This window comes from Siniperca chuatsi, linkage group LG11 (assembly GCF_020085105.1).
Source record: "Siniperca chuatsi isolate FFG_IHB_CAS linkage group LG11, ASM2008510v1, whole genome shotgun sequence".
Taxonomy (NCBI): domain Eukaryota; kingdom Metazoa; phylum Chordata; class Actinopteri; order Centrarchiformes; family Sinipercidae; genus Siniperca; species Siniperca chuatsi.
The window spans coordinates 6,388,469-6,414,340 of record NC_058052.1 but is presented as its reverse complement, the minus strand read 5'-3'; the positions used below and the strand labels follow the sequence as shown (position 1 = coordinate 6,414,340).

At 42.4% G+C, this 25,872-nt stretch overlaps 1 protein-coding gene across 1 annotated transcript; it reads left to right on the top strand.

Moving 5' to 3' along the window:
- Positions 1 to 21,378: 21,378 nt before the first annotated feature.
- On the top strand, positions 21,379 to 25,836 carry prop1 (PROP paired-like homeobox 1). The gene is made up of 3 exons (XM_044215501.1): positions 21,379 to 21,866; positions 22,965 to 23,194; positions 24,686 to 25,836. The coding sequence occupies exons 1-3, from the start codon at positions 21,638 to 21,640 to the stop codon at positions 25,055 to 25,057; spliced, it is 831 nt and encodes a 276-aa protein (XP_044071436.1). The 5' UTR covers positions 21,379 to 21,637; the 3' UTR covers positions 25,058 to 25,836.
- Positions 25,837 to 25,872: the final 36 nt, after the last annotated feature.

Sequence of the window (25,872 nt, the reverse complement as noted above, 5' to 3'; positions counted from 1 at the left end):
CAAAACCAGAATAGAAACCAAGCAATAACTCTCCAGCAATAAGTTGTGGAATCTAGAGTCGGATGTGGGTCACTTATGGGAGGAGGAGGAGGAGGAGGAGGTTGAAAGTGCAGATGATGAAGGTCTTGTCAGTTTATCAGCAGGCCAAACCCTCCAGATTTCATCTCAGTGTGGCCCAGTCAGCTCCGTCTGAGACGCCTCCTTATCAGCCCAGTGTGCTGGCCTCCACTGTATTCTGTGCTCTATCTCTGGCTGGCACATTGAGCTGCAATAAGCAGTTGTTGTTGGCAGCAGCATCAAAAGACACGTCAAGGGTGAGAACTATCATACTGCCATCAAGATAAACTTTTTTTGTGTGTGTGTGTGTTTGTGTGTGTTGCTCCTTGCCAAGAATGTTATTTTGTGTTTTTATGTCATTTGATAATGAGGGTTCACACAAAAATACACAATGGTTATTGGTAGGACGCACTTATTCAACACACTTAAATAATCTGGTCCCACAAAAGTGGTCTCACATGCAATGTACTCTCCATGCTTTATTTTTTGTTTTAGTGTGTAGGAAAACGCACAATGTTTTGGCACAGTAAAATAGCTCACGAATGCCGAATGCTGCAGTTATTAAAGCAGTAGTTCGACATTTTGGGAAATGCACTTATTTGCTTTGTTGCCGAGAGTTAGATGAGAAGGTGGATACCACTCTCATGTCTGTCCGCTAAATATGAGGCTACGGCTTAGCTGAGTTTAGCACAAAGACTGGAAACAAAGGGCAAAAGCTCGCCTGGCTCTGTCAAAGACAACAAAATCAAAACCAGCACCTCTGAAGCTCATAACCCGTTTTATCTTGTTTGTTTAGACCTAATCCGTACAAAAACTGAAGTGACAATTTGTGATTTCACGGGGGGTTACGCACAGACTATTTTGTGTTTTGTACAGATTAAACGAATAACATATGAGATAAGTGAGAGTTAGTGAGATTTTAGAGGTGCTTGGAGGTGAATTACCTTTAGAGCCAGGCTAGCTGTTTCCAGTCTTAATGCTAAGCTAAGCTAACCGTCTGCTGGCCAAAGCTTCATGTTTAGCGTACAGACACGAGAGTGGTACTGATCTCCTCATCTAACTCTCAGCAAATAAGCCTATTTCCCCAAAATGCTGAACTATTTCTTTAAGTTGCAACATATTTGGTAATGAGATCAGTGTTATTTAGTATTTTTAGCATTTACTATACCAGTAATACCTGTGAGGTCAGTTTTACAGCCTCGTTTTCTGAAATTATCAGCAGTGGGTGAGGAAAAGTTTCCTCCTGTTATATTTTCTTGGGCTCATCTGACTCCTGTCTCACTTGTGAACTAGTTAGGCTTTTCATATCCTTCACTTCTCGTGCTCTGAGCCCACATTTCTCCCCACTCGCACAGCGCTAAGCCCAGAGCTCAACACAGATACACACCACATGGCTCCCTGCATGTTATCTGCACGCAAACTCCAGTAACACTGGCGAGACGAAGAGGACGAGGAGGAAGAGCACGGAGAGAGGGATAGGACGGAGAGTGAATAAGAGACACTGCTGCTGCTTTTCCGGCAGTTGGAGTGCCGCCAAGTCTGTGGAGGCAAAGTGAGCGTTGACCTCCAGTTAACCTTACGCGGACGCACGTACACAGACAGGCGCGCGCTCACACAAGGCTTACATCCATATTTCATTGCAGAAATATATCCGCCCGACAGTATTTTACACCCACAGCGGAGCTCACCTCCCAGTGGCTGAGTGGCCTGAGCAGGGCGGGCCTGGAGGCTGCTCCTACGGAGCCAAGAGCAACAGGGCCAATCGCACAGTCAGAAGCAGGAGCAGAAGGCTGGAGGCAGCTACAGGGGCTCAGAGAGCCATCAGTGCATTTTCTAGCTTTGTCTTGCCTTGCTACTTGTCAAATTTATTGATCAATAACTCTGATAATAGCTCTGACTGGATCTGATACAGCTGGCTCGTCATCGCGAAAGCTTCTGAACAGGTTACAGTAAGTGGCAGCTTCACCTCGTGACCTCTGGCCCCTTCAGACCTCCTGGAAAGTTGACTCCCCACCTGTCCAACATCTGCTAGCCAAATGAAGTCCAGGTTCTGCTTCACATAATCTGATTAAAGCCAAACCCCCATTTATAGCCCTCCCCCCCACCCCCCGTCCGAACCACGCTTATCCTCCTCCTTCGACACCCCTTTTCTTCGTCAGTCTCTCCACCCCTCTGCTCCAGAGAAGTTGGACCACATGTGAACAGTCAGTGAACGGCATCTGGACTGACCTCTTTTTTTTGTTGTTGTTCTCTGGCAGAGACACTGGAAAATTTCAGTGGGCATGTCCTGTTAATTCCTCTGTCTTTCCCCCCCTTTCACTCTTTCTCACTCTCCATTACTGTCTCCATCCCTGATCCTATCTCAGTCTCTTTCTATATGTATGTATGTATGTAGATACATACATATCAGCGTGTTGAATGTTTTGATTCTGAACATATCCAGCTCAGATTGCAGGTGATTAGTATGTCCTATCTATCCTCTTCTTTCCCTTTCTCTCTGGTTCTCTGCTCTCATTTCTACCACTTTTCTTCTCTCCCATTCCCGTCCTTCTCCTCCAGTGCAGTGTATCATTGCTGCTTGGCTGGCCTCTGCGTAAACCCTGGGCTCGTTCAGCAGCCCTGCTTACTCTCACCCTCGGCCTCCCTGTTGCTCAGCGAGCCTCCGGAAAGTTCTCCTCGCTCGGAGCGCTGGCATCGGGAGCTGAATCCATGTATGTGTTTATGAAGTTCTGAAAAATTCCTTCCTCCTCGCTCCCTCTCTTGCGTTGCAGACTTGACATGCGAGCATTATATTTAATCCCTCATTCCCCGTGCAGGCAGAGGCAGTGTGGTGGAGGAGCTATGGGGCCTGGAGCTGAAGCTATGGCCTTTGTGGTGGCTGGTGCACCATTATGGAGGCAGCAGGACAGGCAAGCGATGGGTTCAGATAGGCCTTGTGGTAGAGCTATGGGATATGTGGTGAGCTGTATTTTCTTATGGCGGGGTACTGCCTGAGCCACTGGCATAGGAAATACTGCTCTCTCAATTAATTGAATTATGAATAAGCTGCCCCGATCGACTGAGTATTAAGTTTTCCAGTAGATATTGAAAAGCCAACTGGGGCTGTGCCTGCTTTTGTGTTAACTAGACGGCTAAAGTAAAACATAAAAATACATAGTGCAGTTACCACACATAATGGTATATCACATATGATGCTATACGTATAAATAGTTCCATAACAACCCTGTTAGACAGTTTTGCCTCCAGCCTGGGCTCAAATTACAGTTGCAAAAAAACACTTTGAGCACTACATCAGTATTTTACCATATTGGGTTGATTCAGAGATGTCACATGACTTCTGATATGCAGTAAGATAAATTAAACTGACTTTTAAATGTCAATTAAACCTCTTTGGACCTCAGCTACGCCCCAGTTATCTGGTGCACCATAGAGTTTGAAACAAGACTACAGGCCTCAGTATGCTTCAAGCAAAGTGCTTGTTGGATCATATAGCAGCATCTGAAATCCCGCTTCCGATGGCGTATTGGAGCTGTGTAACTTTCCGAAACAGACAACCCGACAAGCACGCCCACTTAATGGAGAACTGACCAGGTGTAGAGAGGTTAGAACGTTTGCATGGTTCACAGACCTACTTCAATAACCTTTCATGTGTACAACCAAGTGCAACAGCATGAATGCTTTCGAGGAGAGACTGTCTGAAAGCGTGCACTGTTATCCTCATTTGTACCATTCATCACAAAATATAGAATGTGATGCAGCCAAGAGGAAGCTATGATAGCGTGTGTGGACACTTGAAACTGGTATAAATACGTTTGCCTTTAGAGATGGTCTGACATCACGTTGTACAACCTAGTTTGCTTGAAGCTACCGAGACCTTGAGTTTAAAGTTTAAATGCTAGCAGCCTTTATGATTCACAAATAGACCAAAGTGGTTTAAACCAGCAATTGTTTTATATATATATATATATATATATATATATATATATATATATTTTTTTTTTTTTTTTACCATTTGGATCATTTTTGTGCAGTGCAACAAGCTGTAAACACAACACTGACAAGTTGATAGGGAGAATGTATTGGCAAGCTGCTGCCTATTTAAACATTCGGCAGACAAGAAGCAACATTAGCATTCATTTGGAGTCATGTTTCTGGATACCTGTTGAAATTACATATACTATATAAGTACAGTCCATTTACCAAGTAAGTCCAATAGTCACTCTCCTTTTAGCTGTTTTGATTTACACCAACTCCTGAGAGAAACATCTGGCTCTTTAGCTGCTAAATGATCCACTATGTTCACCAGCTAGTTGCTAACTTTGTCTGACTGCCTTTTAAGCCGGTAGTGTAAACAGAGCTTTTTTGGCTGGAAACAGCAAAGCAGTGATAGTCAACCGAAACGGTAAAGTTGAGGGCCGTAAAACCAAAACAATGAGCTGAAAGACACTTAAAAGCTCTGTAGAGCTGAGGGGAACTACAGAGTTGGATAACTGTCTGTGGCTTCGGCGATACCTTTCACATCACTCAGTCAACTGACCCATTCTAAATATAAAAATATTGAGCTTTAAACCAACTGAATAACCAAGTGACTCTGCCATTCTTAAAGCCTCACTTATGCTGCAGTGCTAAAATGCAATTAATCATTTGTTAATAACTGTAACCACACTGATGCAATGCAAAAAAGGTCCTGTGCAGCCTGAACAATAAAAAAAAGCGTCAGCAGCACTGTCCCTTTACTGTCATGGTGTCTGCAAGGCGTGGAGCGAAACAACAAGAAAGAAAAAGAGAACGAGAGGGGATCAAGACAGTGAGAAAAAAGGCTGTTTTGCGGTTTTCTTTCTGAGCCGGCTTTCCCGGAAGAGTAATCAGCTAAGGGTGACCACAAAGGAGCCCAGAGGCTTTTCATCTGGGCCCCAGGGTCTCGTCTGGGACAAGCAGGGGGGCCGAGCTGAACCACCACTTAACTGTCACATTGGACCCGTCTCTCTGTTTCCCAGTGACTAACACAGCTGTTGTCACACCACTGAGCACCAGCCATATAACCCACCCAGGTTGTGGAAGGTTCACTTGTTTTGTTAATGTGTTGATATATTTTCTCTGGCAGATCTGGTCCTAAGTCCCTGTATGCTGTTTACATGCTGCTAACATGTTTTATTTTGTCTGGCAAGTATGACACATGTATCTCTGCTTCAGGGGTATAAACATAGTATATGAGCTTCTGTGGTGTTGAATGATCTTCTTTGGCATACAATAGATGTTGAAGGGATGTTTTAAGGGAGTCGAGCACTGTGCGTAACTGCAGTTTTATGCTGCTTTTAGTGAATATTTTCACTTGGACTCCACTTCTCTAAATCTAACCTCTTTCTTATCTATGTTATCTAAATGCTGTTTGTTTTCAAGAAAATTGGCTCCAACTAACTGACTCTTCCAGGGAATTCTGTAGACCACATTCAGTACTTTTGCTTTAGACCGAACCTTTATTATTAAGCATGGCAATAGTTTGCTTCAGTGGAATTTTAAAGTAATTTTAGCTACTGTTTCTCGTAATTTTTGTTTCACTAGAAAAGGCTCTTAGAGGTCCTGCTCTTTTCTCAGCAAAGCTTGGATTCTCATCCTGCATGGGAGCTGCCCAAAACAACCACAGGTCATTGAGCAACTCCACTGGAGCTGTTGCTTGTTGAGTAACATGCTCAAGGGCATCTGCGGATCTGAACTTGTGACCTCTGGTTCCAACTTTTCTATCTACCCAATTATTCCAATCCGAATATGTGGGTAATTGGTAATCTGACTCAAACATTTGCTTTGTCAAATGCTGTAAGCAAAACTCCAGACTTCATGCTATTTCTTCTGAGCTTTACAATTTTAGGAATAATAATGAAGGCTAATTCTGGGTTATTGGAACTTGGGTCTTATTTTTGTAGTTTTAGCCATTGTTATAATGACGGTGTTGTTGTTGTTCCTATTTATAACAACTTGGTACTCAACTTACTGTAATTGCTATCAACATCACTACAAAGAAGTCCAATGGGGCAGGAAACAGGAGCAGTCAGGTGATCATACAGGTGTTACAGAATAAGTCTGGTGATATGCAAAATTTTTCTTATCATCAATGATCAATGAATTGATCCTGCTAACTAAGTATTGTCTGAGTGTCCAAAGCCTGATACATCTTATTCGTCTGTGCCATAGTCACTATTAAAAACACACTGAGCCACACTCTAGCACTGGGTGACATGTTCCTTTATTACCATGAACACACACATTGTAGTTTATTTTGACTCAACCCAACATACACCGTCCTGCTGCCCCAAATACTCACTAGAGCACCAAATGTGGATTAATCCGCTGCTGAAAATAGTCCCCAACAAATGCACTATTTACTCCTGTTTGAGTAACGTTTGCTAAAAAATGCAGTTGCCTGCTGTTTTAGGAAATTATTTTAATCATGAAACTATATATTTGTGTTATTAAAGATTTGCATCTTCAGTAGGAATGAATGGGCCTGGGGGCTGAGAGCCTTAAACAGGATAGGATGTATTGACAGTAACAAAAATGTACAATATTGCCAGCCTTATCCTTTAAACAAAGTCCCAAATTAGCCAAATTTAGGCTAAATTAGCCAAACAAGCTAATTTGGTGGCAAACAATACCATTATTACCCAAACTGTCCATCACAGTTTACGGACCGACTTCATGGTTTCAAATTTGACCTTCCATACTTACCGTAATTGTGTGCATTTACAGTTTTCCTGTGCAATGCAGGATAATTACAGACATTACGGGCATGCTCACTTTCAGGTTTACCCCCAAATGAAGTGGTTTAAATAACTGGGATAAACTGTCGGCCAAATGATAGCCCAAACTTTGAAAATAAGTGGAGTGGAGAGTATTAATTTGGATGAGCTGTTCCAGCTCTCCCCACACTGTTCCCTGCCATAGCTATAATAATATAACCATGTATACAGTATACTTCAGCTGTATATTGCTGTATCGTGTTTGGCCCCTAATGATCTGATGGATCGGTTCACCGGTCAGTCGCTGCACCTCTGCAGCTGCTGCCATGCTGTGGGACACACTGCTTGAATGCACACAGTCATTCTGCTGCCTGTTGAATGTATATTTGTCGAGTGATCTGTATAGTCTACTGTCCAAACTTTGTCTTTGCACTGCATGTGAGGTCCTCATGTCTTCGCGCCATATGGGTCAGTGTAGTACAAATGTTATCTCTGTACCAGTGTCAAGATTTCTGTACATTTATTCAGCTGGTTGTGAATCAAAAATGGCTGTAAAAAATGGGGATTGTGTGAAAGTGGTTTGTAGACTTTGTAGAGCAAAGTAAAATTCTTTGTTAAAGTAATCAAAACGGTGTTGCTTTGTTGTCCAAAATGCTGATTTGCAATAGGAACATGTGAAATTATTAAACCAGCTTTTATCGCTTGTTGACAAGTGGATTGGTCAGTCGTAAATTAAATGCAGTGGTGAATCACAGCTTAAGTGTCTTCTGGTTTATCTCTGCGGTGGATGTCGTGTGAAGACACGGACAGTTCACCGGGGACCTGCTTGGGGGTGTGAGGAATGGCGTGATGGTGGAAGCAAAGCAGAGTGTTTGAGCCTGCTTGTGGTCAAAAGCACAGCGAGCCCTGCAACAGGAAATGACAGAACTCTGCACAGAGGCTAAAAATAATGCCCGTTGTTAAGGGAGAATAGAGCCGGGGAGGCAGCGGAGTACAGCAAATATTATTTCAATTAAACCGCAGGCCCAAAACCACGGCCTTCTTTTCAGAGAAAAAGGTGGCTGCCAGGGGAAAAAATAAAGTGAATAGAGGAGAGGGAGAGGTGAGGAGTTGAAGCTCTCACAAATGGAGTCGAAGGTTGGGTGTTGGTGACGGTGATGGGCGGGGTGAGGGGGATTTCTGAGTGAAATTCCTGTGAAGTTATGCCACAGTACACTGACTCAGAGAGGACAACATTTTATTTGGGTCTTTTCGCACTGGCTTCCACCGCCTCCTTCCCTTACTTCACTATAGTTACCAAGAGAAGGAGGGAGCATCGAGGGTGTAATGTTGGCATCAAACTGACACTAACGCCACTCCAGTTCACCTCCCCCTTTCCTAACCCCACTCACACATACATACACACACACACACATACACACTGGCAAGCTCAACACACCCTGGCACTCAGAGGTGCCGAGCTAAGAATGGAGCACTCCTTCAGCTCACGCAATGTGGTGTGCTGAAATTTCCTGCAATAAAAACGTGATTGGGAAGATACCCATTAAAATGTGTGAGTAAAGAGGAAAGAGCCGAGAGTCTGCCAGCTAACAAAGAATGAGAAAGCAAAGAAGAGGAGGAGGAGGGCAGGAGAGGTTGAGGGGTATTCTCCTAACTGACCACTGGATACCCTGCCACCCCCCTATGCATGAAAAAAAGAGCACATTTTGGCTTCTTTTGCGTTCTCCCGCACTCCTCTCTTTCTCCCTTTTTTTTTTTCAAATCCTGTTTTCATTTAGCACATGGCAGTGCTCCCTGAAACTCTTGAGTTTCCCAAACCAAAAGCTATTTCCTGATTCACTCCCTCTCTCATATAATTATTCTGCTGGACCTTGTTTCTCATTTCTTTTTTCAGGGCTTCTTTTCCAGCACTGCCTGTTCTGTACTCGGGGTGACATCACAGCCTCAATGGGGCAAAGGCAGCCCGGCTCGTACTCTATAGGTCAGAGGTTGGGACTGCTCCCACTCATTCACACATACTTAACCCCTACTTGCGCTAGCATGACGCCTAGATCCGATGTGATTTTATGAAACACTTGTATGGGCTAATTAAATTTCCCTGAATCACATGTCCTTGAATACAGTCATTTAAAGCGACAGTTTACCCCAAAATCAAAAATACATATTTTTCCTCTTACCTGCAGTGCTATTTATCGATCTACATTGTTTTGGTGTGAGTTGCCAAGTTTTAGAGATATCGGCTGTCTGCATTTTTTGGATATAATGGGACTATATGGCACTCGGCTTGTGGTGCTCAAAGCGGCCAATACATTTGAAAAACTCAACAGCAACGTCTCTTTCCAGAAATCATGACCCGGTTACTCAAGATAATCCACAGACCTTGTTGTGAGCAGATTCATGTAGGAACTGTTGCTAGAAAGAAAATAGTTCCTTCATGAAACTGCTCACAGATCTGTTGAGTATTTCAAATGTATTTTTTTGGCGCTTTGAGTACCACAAGCCGAGTGCCATGTAGTCCCATTATATTAAAAAAATGCATATCTCCAAAACTCGGCAACTCACACCAAAACGAACTAGATGGATAAATAGCACTACAGGTAAGAGGAAGAATATGTATTCTTGATTTTGGGGTGAACTGTCCCTTTAAGGTTAGGAACTTGATTTTAGGGAAGAATATCTTGCAGTAAAAAAATAACTAAACATGCAGGATTGTATTAACTGTACATAGACAAAGATACAAAAAAGATACATATCCTTTTGGGTGTAGGGGTGTATGAAGAAAGCTGGGGTTGTTACAAGACATTTTCTGAGCACAAGTGGGTCACATGGTTAATATGTTAAGGGCCCTTGTTAAAGACTGTGGTATTCACCTCATAAATGGCCGCATTGTTCCCGTTCACACACACTCGCGCATACACTGAGGCTTTTTATGCCATAACTATTCTGAATCACTCGTAATGTGCCCTCAAATCTGCTGTTAAAAGTGCACACTCAGTTGCACAGGGCATTAATGGTGCATTTTAGCTTCTCAACCTGTGTACTGTGTTTTCTGGTCCCTCTCCCTGTCTTTCTGCTGCTGGCGTTGGCAGCGTTGACTTGCATTGACACTCGGCTCTCTCTCCCTCCCAGCTGCGTGCTTCTGTCTTCGTTCCAGCTGTTCGGGTGTGGCTGCTGCTGGCACCATGAGAAACCTCCACAGACTCGGGGAAGTTGTGCTCATTAATTGACTGCTGGAGACGAGGCTGCATGAGGAGAGGCATGCTGCAGATAGACATGAAGGCATGCTCCTATGTCTGTGTTATTATATGGATGTTAACAAAATGATTAGGTCAGGAAACTCCTTGCCGTTGCAAGGTAGAGAGTGATAACATACAACAATTAAAGTTAAGCAAAGTACCAACAAATATAAACATCTTGTATCAAACTACTGACAGTTAAATAAGGATTAATGTATTTAAAGCTGCCCTAAGTATTTTTATATTAAGAATGGGTCAAATGGTACACATAATCTGTAAGTTGTTGTTTGTAGTGATGAACACAGAGACAACTATCACCCAGTTCTGCAGTTTCCTTCTCTTCCCTCGCTCTACGGAGCATTTTAGCGTCTTTCACTCCAAATGAATGTTAATGTTGCTCTGTGCCTGCTGCATGTGTTATTAGGCAACTGTTTGCTAATATGTTAGCACAAAACCCTTTTTCTGACCAAAAAAATAAAAATAAAACTCCTGGTAGTACACCTTGTAGCTCACTTGGTTGCTCGCGCTCCCCGTGTACTAAGGCTGAGTCCTTATCACAGTGGCGTGGGTTCGATTCCAGCCTGCGGCCCTTTGCTCCATGTTGTCCGCCTCTCTCCCTCCTTCCTACTACCTGACTGCAGCTGTCGCTAGAGGCATAAAAACAGCCCAAAAAAGAAAGTAAACATCTAGTCAAAGAATGACAACATAAGTCTGGCTTTCGGTACTTTACAGTTTTGGATACTCAGTTCTACAGACAAAGCTTGACTGATAACTAAAGTACTGTATTTTGATACCCAGCCGTATGTATGTGATTGTAAGTGATCATTGTTTACCCACGTGAACGGCAAACACATACAGTAGCTGCAGATTATGTTTAGGACCCATCATACCAGTATATATGACAGCAATATTTCACAGCAGATTCAATCATTTGAATGGAGCTGTAGCATTGCTTTCATGTCGAGTTCAACTTTAGGGAACTGTTGACCAATAGCAAAGCTGCTTTGAATTAGTTCACCGCATGTTGGGTGGTCAAATTGTAAATCAAACTGAGTCCAAAATGCTAGTAGCTGTCCAGCGCATTTAGTTTTATATGATTCTCCTCTGGCAGAATAAAAGTTGCAATGTGAAAATGGTTTGCAGTCAGTTTTGATACAGGGTCAAATAAATGGCATAATGGGTGTTATTTTTTTACTGTGTCTTTTTGGATTTTCCCCTATGTGTCCCTGTTTGGGAATGGCCAATTCCCCTCATACTGCACACTTCCACTCCTCTCTTCCACAGCTACTACTTTTTGCATCCTGGATGCCCACACCTGGCTGTTTGTAATTACGGTTTAATGTGAGTGATGTAGCTGGTCTTAGAGCGATAGCTTCTAGTACTAGAATGACAGTAGGGAAGGCTAGTATGCATTGTTGGAAACAAAGTTACTGTATATCTGCCTTTGCCTTGGAATTACTTTAGTCAAAAGCTGCAAACCCTCAATGTCTTTGACAAAAACAAGCAGAAACAGAAAAAGACAGCGTAAGAATATTTTTGTCTTGGTGCATCAGCTATCTAAGTTGATGATTTGTTGAAGTATGCAGCATATATCTGATCGGCAGCCTTTAAAAAACCTTCCAGCTTTCCGCCTCATGTTTTCACTTATTGCGGTGCTAAGAATAGCCTGCAGACTAGACTACAATATGCACTGTAATAGCAGTAGAAATCCTATACCAGTCTAGAGGTCATACAGTGTGAATGCAAATGCTGATCTGAGTTGAGAGAGCACATACGAGTTGCAAAATATAGCGTACGTGTGTTAAGTCGGGAAGCATGCATGTCTACATGAGTATAAGCATGGGCGTGTGTGGCCTTACAGTATATGACTGGCTGTTGATGAACAGGCATCTGCGCTGCAAAGTTAGCGTAGCGCGTCGGGCTTAGCACAGATGACCATGATATAACGGCAAGAGTGTAGGACAGACATGCAGGGGAGGCAGCAAGCGGCTTTTTACGACCACCGAGATGCTGACACACCCCGCCTATGAAAAGCATGTTGTTGCACAAGTGGAAGTGCTTAACAATCAATGCAAATAGATGCTCATAAACAAGGTTGCACAAGCAAAAAAAGACATAACCAGAGGGTTGTAAAGGAATGTTATTTAGGATGCAGCAAGTCCATAATGATCTTGTATTTAATAACTTATAGGAGAACTAAGATCATTAGTTTAGCTGCTAGTTTTGTGAACTATGTCTAATTGCTCAGTCCAGTCATAGCTCAGGCATCACTAGGCACAGCAGACCTGTCAAGTTTTGGATTCCTCTGCATGTTGAAGCTGTGTGCATGGGGCTATAGTAAGAGAGATACTCCATATATAAAGAGTTTAGAGGGTGGTGTCTTTTTTTAGCCTTTACAAAACCCAAATTACAAGAGCAAAAGTGTTTACCTGCTCTAATGTAAGCTGCAAATGATAGCATATGCGGCTAACTAGCTTACTACCTACAGTGGTAATTTGTAGGTTTTTTACGCCGTTATGTGAGATAGTGTTACGTTCGCCAATACATTAGTCCTAAAATCCTAAATCTTAAAAATTTTGAAATTTACTAGTTGAAAATTCAAACAAAAAAGTGTAGAGTATCATGCTTGAGTTTGCGGAGTGCCTTTTAGGACCACAGGAGGCCCGTGGAGCCAAGAAAAGGCTGTCGGGGGGGGCACCACCAAGGGAGTCTGAGGCAGGAGGAGGCATCCAGACAACAGCTCTGCAAATCCACTGGCCCTCCCTGCCAAACAGCTGAACCTCGAAAACCTCACGCAGGGCAAGCTGCCACACGCCACCATTATCTCAATCACTCTGCAATAAAGCTGACATTTTCATGGAAGTGCGACAGAAACAGCAAAAAAATAATTATTTGTGGAATTACATTTAAAGTTACAGTTAAGAAGTAGTTAATTTTTTGTACAATATTTGAGTTTGTATGACTCAAAGCTGCACTGTATAACTTGCTGAATGGGACGTCTTTGCAGTGCCCAGGACAACCTGTCCAGTGCAAACCTGGCATTCTTGGTTATATCTGTAGCTCGGAAAGATGAGATTCCCACAGCGCAGGGTAATATGACGGCCTAGATGAGTTAAATGTCATTAGAGAACACAGAGTACTGCTGCAGGCAAATGGGTACTGAGAAAGTGGTGCTGCATTCCGCACCATCTGCTGAGTCATAATGGGCACAGTGGTTCCCACCTCACCCTGCAGACTGGCCCAGTGGTCAGAGAGACCAGAATGGTTGTAACTGTGGATGGAACAGCCATACTTTGCTACAGTAACCATATGTACTGTCCAAGTGTAACAAACTGTAAATCTGCCTGAATAAAATGGAAAGTGAAGGCAATTTAAGGTGAAAAGTTTTCAAAGAACAAAACTAAAAGTACTAAAAATCCCACACTAATGAGGCTGTAATGATCAGAAAACAAAACTGAGATCCAACTTTGCAATAGTTAGATTCCACTTGGGAGCCAAAAAGACTGTATAGTTTGTCCTGAGGGTGGTGCAAAACAGAGAGGCCATGTTGTCACCTAAATACCTCAATCAAATCAGCTGTGTTTTGTCGGCCTCATGGTACTTATGCTGCATTCATACTGTAATGTAGGATGAAAGGTAATGATGAGAAGGATTCTAATAGCAAGCATTCATGCCACTGGACACCTCCAGGTGCCCTGTGTTACAAATGACTAACACACTCAATGAGTATCTATCACCGGGTTGTGACACATAAAAACGTACATTTAAACCTGAACTGATGGATTTTTTGGCCACTTGGGGGCAGCGCAACAAGCTGCAACATCTTAGAAAGTCAATATGGCGAACATTACCAGATGCCTATTTGCACATCCAGCAGACACAGAACAATGTTAAAGCCCCTGAAAACTTTCTCTACAACATTAAATAATCATGACTGTATTAGTGACATCAAGGTTAAAAAACATCTTTAGGTATTATTTATTACTTATTCATTATTTATAGTTTAAAACTAGAATTAATCTGTTAAACTCTAGTTAACCTGTGTCATGAGCACTGTGTGGGTGTAGTTTGATTACATTTAACTGAAAATAACCGAACAACCCACCAACTGTCATCAGATTCTGATTCAAATGTTGCTAAACTGGAAATGGTGATGACGCTCGTGACATCACCTTTTCCCAACTGAGTCCCGCCTACTTCAAACCAGACAGAAGAGCACAGAGAAAATAAGAACTTCTGAAATCTCTCATGTGAAAGAGCCAAAACCTTTCGAACTTTGGGAGCAAATCGTGTGTTCAGGAAGGATCCAATCACTCATAGTAGCTGATTGAGAAAATATGTTTTCAGGGCCTTTAACATTGATTTGGAGTTGTGTTTCTGGCCACTAAGATCAATATTCACTCTTGCTTCAGCTCTGTTTTGGTCTCCACCGACTCCTGTGGGAAATATCTGGCTCTTTAGTGGGTATCTCAGAGGATTGTTTTGCTGAAAACAGCTGCATGCTGCAGCTGGAAGAGGCGCTGATGAGAGCGGTGAGAGTGAACCAAAACAGTAAAGTTGTGGGCCATGAAACCAAAACATTAAGCTGAAAGAAGATCCATCGAGCTGAAGTGATCTGCAGAGATAATTTTTTGTGGGTTCCTCACCACAAGTGACAACTGCTACATTATACATAGTAATGTGATCCATTGTATATATAAAAATAAGGATTAGTGCAGCTTTAAACATTAATTTCATTTCAATTGCCATATGAGCATTCATATCCAGGATAATTACAGGCTCAGAGACATGAGCAGCTCTGGGAGCAGCTTGAGATGCTTCGCTCACGCAACCAGTTGACATTGGCACACCAGGTAGAATGGCAGTGGGTCATCTCCGTGACGGAGCAGGAACGTGATGCAGCCGCGGGGTAACACTTCATGGATAGCATTCAGTTATGACAGACAGAGTCTGTCATGTATTGGTAGAAATAGTGTCCATTTACCAAATTAGCTTTAAATTAGAGCTAATTAAAGCTATATTTCCACTCATAATTACCACTTTGATAATGATGCGAGCTGTATTTACAAGTCAAATGTTTTATACGGTAACTTTCATTTGATGTGAATGCGACTTTAGGCATTAACATTAACATTAGCTTTGTATTGAGCTGAGTGCTAAACTTACCATGCTATTTCTGTTATTGTTTCTGCTCTTGTTTATTGGTGTTAGGAGTTATGAATGATTATGTGGTTGCTTTTGTTTCTCTGTATTTTCGCTGTTCTCTTTGTGGAGTTTCTTTTTTTTTTTTTGCCTTTTGTTATTACCGTCTCTGTTTTCACTTTTTCAACTCTTGTTGCTGCTTTTGCTCTGTTGATCCTGGTTCAATTGTTGCTACTCTTATGGTTATTGTTTTTGGTGGAACTGGAAGTACTTTCTGAGTTGCACAAGGGGAAAAAACATGTATTAGTCTGTTGGTGCTTCAGTGATGCCCAGAGACGATGTCAAACGGAAACAAATCTTTTACACAATGCACGCCAGACTCCTCAAAGATGAATATTCACCAAAATATAGTGAAGAGTTTTCATGAATTGGTAAGAGATAAAAGACATCCTTCTCATCCTACAGGACTGTATGTTTCTCTCTCGGTCCTCACACAGCTGGGCCAGCAGACTGCTGGATGGATGGGGGGGGGTTGTTGACGGTGAGGCGGGGGGAGTTGAGTTACATTCCTTCCATCGGGGCTGTGTGTCTGCCAACCAGGTCACTCCCAGTTCAGTCCCGGGAAATTGGGAGGGAAGAATTTCCTCTATGTGTCCATACTGGACACGGCCACAACCACACAGAGGCCTGTGTGCACCCGCGGCACGTGTGTGTGTGTGTGTGATGTTTGAAACTGAGCACCCAGTGTAATATGACTTGCATGTTCTTTTCTTACAAGTACATTGTAGGAGAGGCGGGGTTGTATGTGGTGTGTAAGTTTGTATATGAGTGTACTGTATTAAACTGTACTAACCGTAGGCATTATGGGGGGGTGGAAAGGGTCACGGAGGACAAGACGCATGTACATACGCTCATGTGATTATTTTCTAAAAGTTCCACATGTGTGTATCCTGTGACTGCGCGCGTGCATGTGTGTGCGCGTGCGTGGCTCTTAACCCAGGCTTCAGCTGCCAGAAGCAAGAACATTTATCACAGAGGCAGGAGAAAACCAGCTGTTTATCTAAACGTGGGCCACATTAGTAGCCTAGTATGATTCATTATTGTTGTTTTCTCTGTTTTCGTCATTTATGTAGCTTTATTTACATTTTTAACATCTTTTTTTTTTATCGCTTCAGGCGGTTCTGTTTTTCATAGGACAGAAATTTTGCTGGGCACAGCGTAGCGGTAATGCACAGGTCTACGGAACAACGTCGGCAGTTCAGACCATTTATTGTACTTTCCTATGAAAAGAAATCAGATCTATGTACTGAATTAATGCTTTAGCCTCCCTCCAGACATCCCTGCATCTCCAGTCCTGTTCACCACTTGCATGCGATGCACAACAACAGACAGATGATAGATCCTTCCAGAAGATTCCAGCTCCTCTGGCCCTCGCTGCAGCCTAATAATAGAAAGATGGAAAGATAAACTTATGGGAACAGAAAAGGGCCGGATTTATTCTTCGTGTGCTGTTGGTTTGTGCTGCATTACACACACATGTTGCTATAGGTCAACGGGGATAGCTCAGTGTATGCATCGGCAGGGTTGAGATGGGGGTATGTTTTCTGCGTACTCATGTATCATGTATTGCACTCAAACAAAAAGGACATGTTTGCAGATAAAACAAGGTGCATTAGCCTCCAAAGTGTGCACTACTGTCTGACTGTGCACACTTTGGAGGCTACTGACTGAAACAGGAAAACATTTCATAAACATGCCTGTAATTCCTGATTATCTGCACCTGCTGTACAATGTAGCATGACAGTGTTGCCTTCACTTTCTTTTCCAATTTATTGCCTCTGTGCGTCTCCATGTACAACTCAGTGCAGTCAACAGTTCTTTAATGTTCCAAAGTAATACCCACTGAGGATCATCTACACCTCTGCAACTGATAAAGCAGGGATTTTAAAGACAGTGAGATAAGTGGTGTAAAGTGCCTGGAGTGAAAAGTCCAGCAAATGAGATGTAAATGATCCTAATTTGTGCAATACCAATTAAAGAAATCGACATAGCAGTTTATGGAAACCAAGAGCAGTCTGAAGGGTAAGCGTGAGGATGTACAAATGGGTGGAGGAACGCCGCTTCTCTACAGGGCACGAGGAGTCACTGAAAGGTTTGATAAGTATGAAAGTCATGTGAATCATATGCTATGGTCAGACACTGACTGAGACACTTTGATTTGGTGTGGCTGTAGGGATGGCATCTGTCTTTCAGTCCACCACTTTGATCCAGACTGAAAAATCTCAACAAGTATTGAATGGTTTGCCATGAAATTTGGTACAGACATTCACGGTCCCCAGAGGATGAATCCTAATGACTTTGGAGATCGCCTGACTTTTCCTGTGGCGCCACCATGAGGTTGACATTTGTGGTTTTGAAATGTCTCGACACCTGTTGGATGGATCGTCCTGGAATTTGGACATTAATGTCCCCCTTAGGATGAGTTGTTACAGCTTTTGTGATCCTTTAACTTTTCATCTTGCACCATCATCAGGTCAAAATTTCATTTTGTCCAGTTACTTTGGTTTATGACGAAAAACCTGCAAAACTAATGACATTCCCTTCAGCCTCAGATGTACTTTGTGTTTAGTGCTAATTAGCAAATGTTAGCATACTAACAAGCTAAGTAGACATACTTTAAAAACATCAGGATGTTAACATTGTCATTGTTAGCATGTTAGCATGCTGACATTAGCATTGAGCTCTAATCACCTCTGTGCCTAAGTACAGCCTCACAGAGCTGCTAGCATGGCTGTAGACTTTTTGTCTGTCAGTTATAAAACAATACAAAAAAAAACAATACAAAGCTGGAGAAAATATTACTGAAGTTATATGCTGGAATGAGTTTGTGGTTGATGCTAATGTAAGTTATTTTGTTGTTGTAAGTATATGATGACCTTTAAGCAATACCTTTCCACTGGAAACACACACAATGAGGCACTTTTTTAAGGAACTTTGGATTGAAGTGTCATGAACTGGCTTTTTGTAGAACAAATTCACATTACTTCCATGTAAGTGCTGGTACTTCTGAGAGCAGCTTAATTGCCTTGTTAACTTATCACTTCATTCAAACTCACAGTAACAAAATAAAACTCACCAAAACCGTCTTGGTTAGTCTTTAAAATGTCCCAACAATCACCAACTCTGGTTTGGTCGAAATAAATCCTTCTTGGTCTACAGGCTGCCGTTGCTTCTCTGATGCCCGACCTCCCTCTCGCTCCTCTCGGCTTGATGAATCTCCTGACCCCGCCTGTCTTCGTCATCCCCGAGTCCTGGTCAGAGCCGCTGTAAATCACATCGGTACTATATTCCCTGTCATCAAACTGGCCTCCGTCGGTCCCGGAGGCTGTGTTCGGTCCCGGTCTGGCCGTGTTCACGGAGAGGCTGCTGGTCTCACTCGGGGGGCATCGGAAACAAGCTGTGAACACAAGACTGACATACTTGATGATATGATATGTCAAACTTGTTAGCAGACAGTTGCTTATTTTCACATTCAGCAGATTCAGAGCAACTTAGCATTTTTAGTAAGTCATGTTTCTGGCCACCTGGTGAATCTAAATCCAATACTGACTCTTCTGTTGACTCTGTTTTTGGTCTCCACCAACTCCTGAGGGAAACATCTGGCTCTTTAGCTGCTTATTGCTCTGCTATGTTCACCAGCTAGTGTGTGTGTGTGTGTGTGTTTGTTGTAAATATTTATCAATATTTTTTTCACTGGGAACAGTTGCTGCATCTAGAAACACAGCAGATGCGCACTCATGTATCAAACAAAAAGGACATGTTTGCAGATAAAACAAGGTGCATTAGCCTCCAAAGTGTGCAGGGCTGAGGGAAACTGCAGAGTCAAGGGATAATTATCTGTGAGCTTGTCACCCCAAGCAACCCTTTTCACATGCACGTAGTAATTTGATCCAGTGTTGATTAAAAAATATTTAGTATAGCAGTTTTAAAGGTACATTTTGAGACAGGAGGGTTGCTGAAAACACAAGTCGACCTTTAAAAACAATGGCAGTCTCGTAATTGCATTCTATTGTGTCCCCAGGTTTTTCAGGAAAAACTGCTGCACTGCTTCATAGCACAAAGAAGAATCTTATTGTACTCAGCCACCAATCCAAATTTGACTTCAGTTCCACTAATGGCAAACGTTCATCTTATGCTTTTTGTGCCTTCAACCAAATTCCTGTGGGCCGACATCTGGGGCGAAGAAGAGGACATATGGTAACAAGACAGGAAGTCTGGGCTTTGTGTGAAAAAATATGGTCTTGATTTTGAGATATAAAAATTCTATACATTGAACCAGCCTTATAGTTGTTGCTCATTTTTCCTCGAACAAGTGCAAAAATCTCCCAGTGAGATGCGATAACTTCACTTGTTTCAAAATCAACCTCCTCCAAGAGTTGGAGGAAACTGAAAATGATTAAGAAGATACTACGTTTTAAGACTGGGAAATGATTGACTTTTGCTGTATAGTATTTATTAAGGAGACAAACAGAAGTGGAGGTACAGACAGGACACACAGACAGGCTCAGTGGGCTTTGCTGGGTAGGGGTGGGGGTGGGGGGTGGGGGCTGAGTCGTTGTCTGGGACAGCAAACATGTGAGCTGAATATGGGAGCTGTAGAGGACTTGGCAGCCGCACACAGACACACACACACACACACACACACACACACACACACACAGACACACAATGCAGGAATGATGGAAGCTCTTCCAGGACACACAGGATTTGGCCCTCGCAGACGACGTGTCACAAGGAATCATATTAGATGTTGCTGCGTAGAGCGGCCAGAACAAGGCCGGGGACTTTTCTCAAGGAATCTACAGGAAAATTGGTTCAATCTCAAGGGGTCATTTGTAAATTCAACCAAATCATATGTCAAGACACTCCTGCAGGACTTTCTGGCAAGGATATTGGCCCGGGGGTGGGGGGAGATCTGCTGTATCAGTATGATACATCTCCAATCTGCATTTGAACTTCTGATTTACTGGTTCTTGGGAGTCACATGTATCCCTCGGGTCAAACGGCTTATGATACGACAGACTTATGACACAAGAAGGAGAGGGACTACTCAGAATTCAGCACTAACAAACACATACTACCATCAGAAATTCTAATCTGATCTAGTAACTAGCCTCCTTGCTTAAGCTGCATGTGCCCGAGTTTTCCAAGTACGCATTACTGCCACTATATGGATGTACACACACAAGCAAATAGCATTGTTCAACAAATATAGTCCATGATGAATTACTGTCTTGCTTGAGCCCTGATAAAAGCTGAGTTAATCCAGCCGACGGGTTGCCCTGTCAGTCAAGATGCAGCGAACCAAATGCAAGAACTGACCCGAGAGGGGTTGTGTTTGTGGAAGACTGGGGCGTGTACTCAGCTGGGTGGTCTCCCCTCTCACCCCCCTGTGTTAAAATATAGACAGATGAAGATTCTTCCTTTTGCATATGGAGGGTTTTGTCAGAGACACAGCCTGACATAACAGAGCCACCTGGTGGTCACATAGGCAGCTGCATCTCACCAGAAACAAATCTATGAATTATTATCAAAAATATAACAGCAAAAGCAGCAATTTATGAGTTCCAGTGCAAAGAACAGTTATCATGTTCTGGAAAAGGCGCACAAAGACCGTCTCACCAGGGCTGAAATGCAATGAGAATTTAAATTCTTTAATACTTAAGTGAAATACTGGCCTGAACAACCCCAAAGTTGTGAACACACCCATGTCTGCGAACATAACAAACACACTCTCACACATACATGTGTCATTGCAAATGCAGACACATACGACGGTGGGGCAAGGAGTAGGTAAAGTAGTAATACCACAATGTGAAAATACTAAATAAAGTCCTGCACTCGAAATCTTACTTAAGTAAAAGTGTTTTCAGCAAAATGTACTTAAAGTATCAAAAAGTACTCAATAGAATGGTCCCTGTTACTGTTATATTATTATATATTATGTTATTGTTTAATTATTACTAAAGCATTATCAAGTAAAAATCATTTAAGTGTTTCATTTTAGTGTTTCAGTGTAGTGTTGATCTGGTCGAGCGAATTTGAACTACTTTATATACTGAGAGTTTAATCTATAACAGTACATCATCTTTGATAAACTGATCATATCATATATTTTGTATGTAAAATCTGAAACTGCAAAATTTCCATGCATATACGCCCAGCATATTCTGAAAGCAGCAAGCCTGGGTCCCTTCTCTTGGTATTTAAAAAAAAAAAAAAAGAAATCCAAAAAGGCAGATACAGAGATTAAAGGGAGGTGGGTACTCCAAAAAGATAACTACATCACATCTTTTTGATACAGTGTAAGAGTCAGAAGAGTAGAATTTTACGTAATATCAACACAACATAAAGAAAACAGTGTGTAAGTGTGGGAGCCTTGGAAATACATGGTCCCAGTAGTTCCGGATGCAGACACTCACACAGGTAAAGGTAGACCAGCTGGGTGGGACATGGGCTGGACATGTGACTTTATGGTCAGTTGCGTCTGTGCGGGGGGATCAGACGGTGCAGATCGTCCCGTCGGTGAGCAGAGCTGCAGTGATGGCCCAGGTGAAGGTAGCAGGAGACGCAGTGAGGAGCCACCAGGACTGTGCAGAGGTTTACTCTGATATGGCTACTGTCAGCTCCAGTGCAGGTGAGTAAAAGTGATATTAGTCATTACATTAGTCTGTTTGTTATTACCAGTCCATCGTGTCATCCACCAGTGATGGAGTTTCCTCTGCAACCACAACAACAGAGAGACCTGCAATGAAATGTTACTTTTTTGCCATTTGTTTTGCTTTTGCACGTTTTCAGTAATGTTTCTCGTAAATTGATTAATTTAAGTTACTTTAATGCAGTGTTGGTCTCCTACCATTCCACCAACAGAGAGTTACTGTTGCATGATGGTCCAAACGCTGTTTATGAGGGTTTTTTTTTTTTTAGAAGAATGCAATTTTCAGACTTAAAAACATATGGAATTTCTTCAACATCAAAACTGTTAACAATTTAACAACAATTTCTTAACAATGTCGGTTTTGACACACAAAATGCCAGCAAAAACTGTTGTCTCTTAGCTGCGTTAAAATTCAACTTTTAGCCCTAAAAACAACTGTCCTTCCTATTGGTCTGATCCTAAGAGCGTATTAGTTGCCAATTAGCAATGTAAATGTTTACTTTGATAACAGTATTCAAAGCTTAGTATAGTGTTGTACTATGTAATCCAGTGAAACTTTAATTTCAAAAATGATTTTTATGAAACGGGATGAATATGGAACCAGGTTTGGTCCAAATAATTAAGAGAAAAAACATCTTTGTCAGTAAGAACACAATTTTAATACCATCATCAAATCAGCCTCTTCGGTCTGTTCTCAGAACCACCATGATGTGAACAGACAAGGTCACCTCAGACCACCAATTTGTCAGATTAGTCACTTTGTTGGTGATTGTGGTAATAATCTTGGTCAAATCCCCCAGTTTCTGGTATCTTTTTCTCACGAGCTCGTCTTTAGCGGCTAAAGCTCTGCGGCTCTCAGGTTGCCTGATGGCAGTGGGAACCATTAAGTCAGTGTAATCCCTCCTTTTTGAGACAGTCATTGGTGAAATGCGCCCTTACAAGTTTAGGCCACTTTTTTTTTTGTATCGTGCCACGGAGTTCAAGAAACAGGAGCTGGAGAATTGTCTCCAAAAAAAGTAAAAGTCTTTTCAGCATCCACGAAAAGCCTCGCACTCTTTTTCTTCCTCCTGAAAACAGATATAGGAGAGTCGGTGAGGAAGGGGTCATTGTGTGAGACCTCCATGGCTGTCAGCCTTGGCAGGCGTAGCAGGGCCTACCCCTCCCCAGCCAGGAGACGCCACCGCACCACCTTCAGCCACAAGCAGCTGGAACAGCTGGAAGTGGCCTTTGGACAAAACCAATATCCTGACATCTACTACAGAGAGGAGCTGGCCCGGATCACCAAGCTCAATGAGGCTCGCATACAGGTGGGACGCTTAGAGTTCTCTCACATCTTCAACTTTCTGACAGTCATGATGTGCAGCTGTGACTTTATGATGGAGGTCTGTTAGTTTGTGGATAATTTAAAGTGACTGATATTCAGAGCCAGATGCCAAAACTACACATTTCATTTGATTGCCAATTATAATAGAACTGTGATTTCTGCTGACTCGCAACTTTTTTCTTTATTGCATTTAGAAAAAGTGCAACGGTGGAGTCAGTTTGAGCTTGAGGCAGAAATCGAAGCAGAAATCACAGTACAACTTTTTGGACACATGGTCAAGAAAGATGTGTGTGTGTGTGTGTGTGTGTGTGTGTGTGTGTGTGTGTGTGTGTTTTGCACACTGATAGCGATTTTAATAGAATCCCATAACCAAATGTGACAAAAGTAGTTACTACAAAAAACACACAACTGTAGTGCAATAAAACGGATATACAGTATGTGTGCAGTGTGTGTGTGTATCATATCACATGTTAGTTTTGAAACAGTGTAGTTCGCACTTGAACGCTGTCACAATCGATCAAACAAGTTTGATCACATATGCGCTGCAAAGACACAAATGTGCTGAAAACCCCGCACAACACAGCCAAATACAGATCTGACTAAATCTCCTCACAAATCATTAAAATTACTGATACAAGTCCACTTTTTCGCTCTGCAAGATCTTGCGAGGTAGGCTACATGCAGCGGCCACTTTTCAGGGCATGCGCAGATCGGAGCAGCGGCAGAAGTCAGAAGCCCACAACACATACATGGATGAAACACGGACCCGACTTCAATAACTTCATGTGTCACAAACATTCTGCACTTTTTAGTTTCATCTGGAAACACTTCCGTTGTCGTTTTGCGTATTTGCAGCGCGTTTGTGTATTTGGTTGTGTTTTCTTAAGTTGCAGTGCGTTTGCCCTTTAATTTTGGACTGTTGCTATTTGACGACATCACTTTGCACTTTCAATACCTAATATTGTCATTTACTTTATCAATGTTGTCCATTATTGAATGCATGATTTGCTGCATGAAACATGCTTACAAAGTGTTCCACTTTACCTGAAAGCACTGTCTCAGTGTTGCTAACAGGAAACGTGGTGGGACAGTGCTCAAAATATGGCTTCCAAGAAAAATAAAGAAGATATTGTGCACTTTATTTTGAAATGTGAGCCTGACATGGCTTTATTAAAACACAATGTCTGCAATAGTTGGACAATTTATATTTCATTAGAACCCTTTCTAGGGTTCATTATCCCTGAACACATGCCAAACAGCATCTCTTTGAATTTCAACCACGCCCACAATGATGATGTCACAGAAAAGCAATGCTTGTTTAATAAATTTAATCTAAGTCTAATTAAATTAGTTTAATTAGGGTTGTGGCCTATTGAATTGCATTATATTGTCAGGTGTTCTTGGTATTACTTGTACCAAGGGGTGTCCTTGTCTCTGCTCTGTCCTTGTGTCTAACCTGTCCTTGTCTCAGCAGGTTTGGTTTCAGAACAGAAGAGCCAAACAGCGGAAGCAGGAGCGGGCCTCGCAGAAAGTTCTCCCAGTGGGTGTGATGCCGGGCCACAGGGCGCTGCTGGGAGGCATGCACGTCCAGCCGTCCGGCATGGCTCGACAGTACTACACCCAGCCCCTGGCTCACATCCCCCGCCTCTCCCCCATGCTGCACTCTGGGGCGTACTCCCGCCACCCGGGCCCGGTCAGCCAGTGCCCCTGCCCCAGCGTCCCACCACCTCCAGCCACCCAGAGGCAGCACGAAGACTGGTACAGCCCGCTGAGGAGCAACCTCACCTCGCCCATGTTCTCGCTGACCTCCATGCAGCCTCTGGACCCTGCCTCTCACTGGAGCTAAGAAGTGAATTTAAAAAGTCACATTTAAATACAAATGATTTTTAATCTCACTTCAGCTGCAGAAAACTGAGTGATCATGCATGCTCCTTTACATCTACCGCACTGTGACTACACAAACACACATTTAAGTTACATGTATAAATTCTGGCCCTGATTTTGGCTGTAAAAGGAACTTCACTGTCATACACAGTGTGGGAACACTGAGTGCTGAGTTTCCCCACACAGTTTTCTGTTTTTAAATCCTCAGATGTTCACAAAAGCACCACTTTTTTTTCTCTTGTCTTTGTGTAACCTCACCCTTGATATCATTTGTGCAAATTTTAGTTTGACATTCCCAGCAGCTCCTTTCTGCACATTCGCATTCTGTTCTCCACAGGTTTACAAAGGGTGATATGCAACCACAGGCGTTTAAATTATTGCTGAGCATCATTTCACAAGAACATATTCTTAGTGACCCCTATTTGAACCCATACACATGTATTAAAATATCCACTGCTAATATTAATATTGAGTGTACTGTGGGTGGGTCTTAGTTAAATGTCATTGGACCTACTTATTACTTGACTTTGCAAACACACAAACAAATATTCTTCACTGCAATTTAGTTAAAATGTTTTTTTTTTTTAATCTGCTTTCAATGTGTTGTACTGTGCACCAGCTTACACATTTAAGGGGAAATGTTAATTTATACAATTTCTTGAGCATTTACAAAACAGAACATGAAACCTGATTGTCTAAAACCCTTTTCAGTACATCTAACAAATAAAGTTTTTAAATCTTTTTTGTCCTTTTAGATGTGATTTCATGTGTGGTACA

Coding starts and splice junctions, on each gene's coding strand:
- prop1 (XM_044215501.1), top strand. CDS start 21,638: ATGCAGACACTCACACAGGTAAAGGTAGACCAGCTGGGTGGGACATGG. Junction 21,867..22,964: donor TACTGTCAGCTCCAGTGCAG/GTGAGTAAAAGT, acceptor TCCTGAAAACAG/ATATAGGAGAGTCGGTGAGG. Junction 23,195..24,685: donor TCAATGAGGCTCGCATACAG/GTGGGACGCTTA, acceptor TTGTCTCAGCAG/GTTTGGTTTCAGAACAGAAG.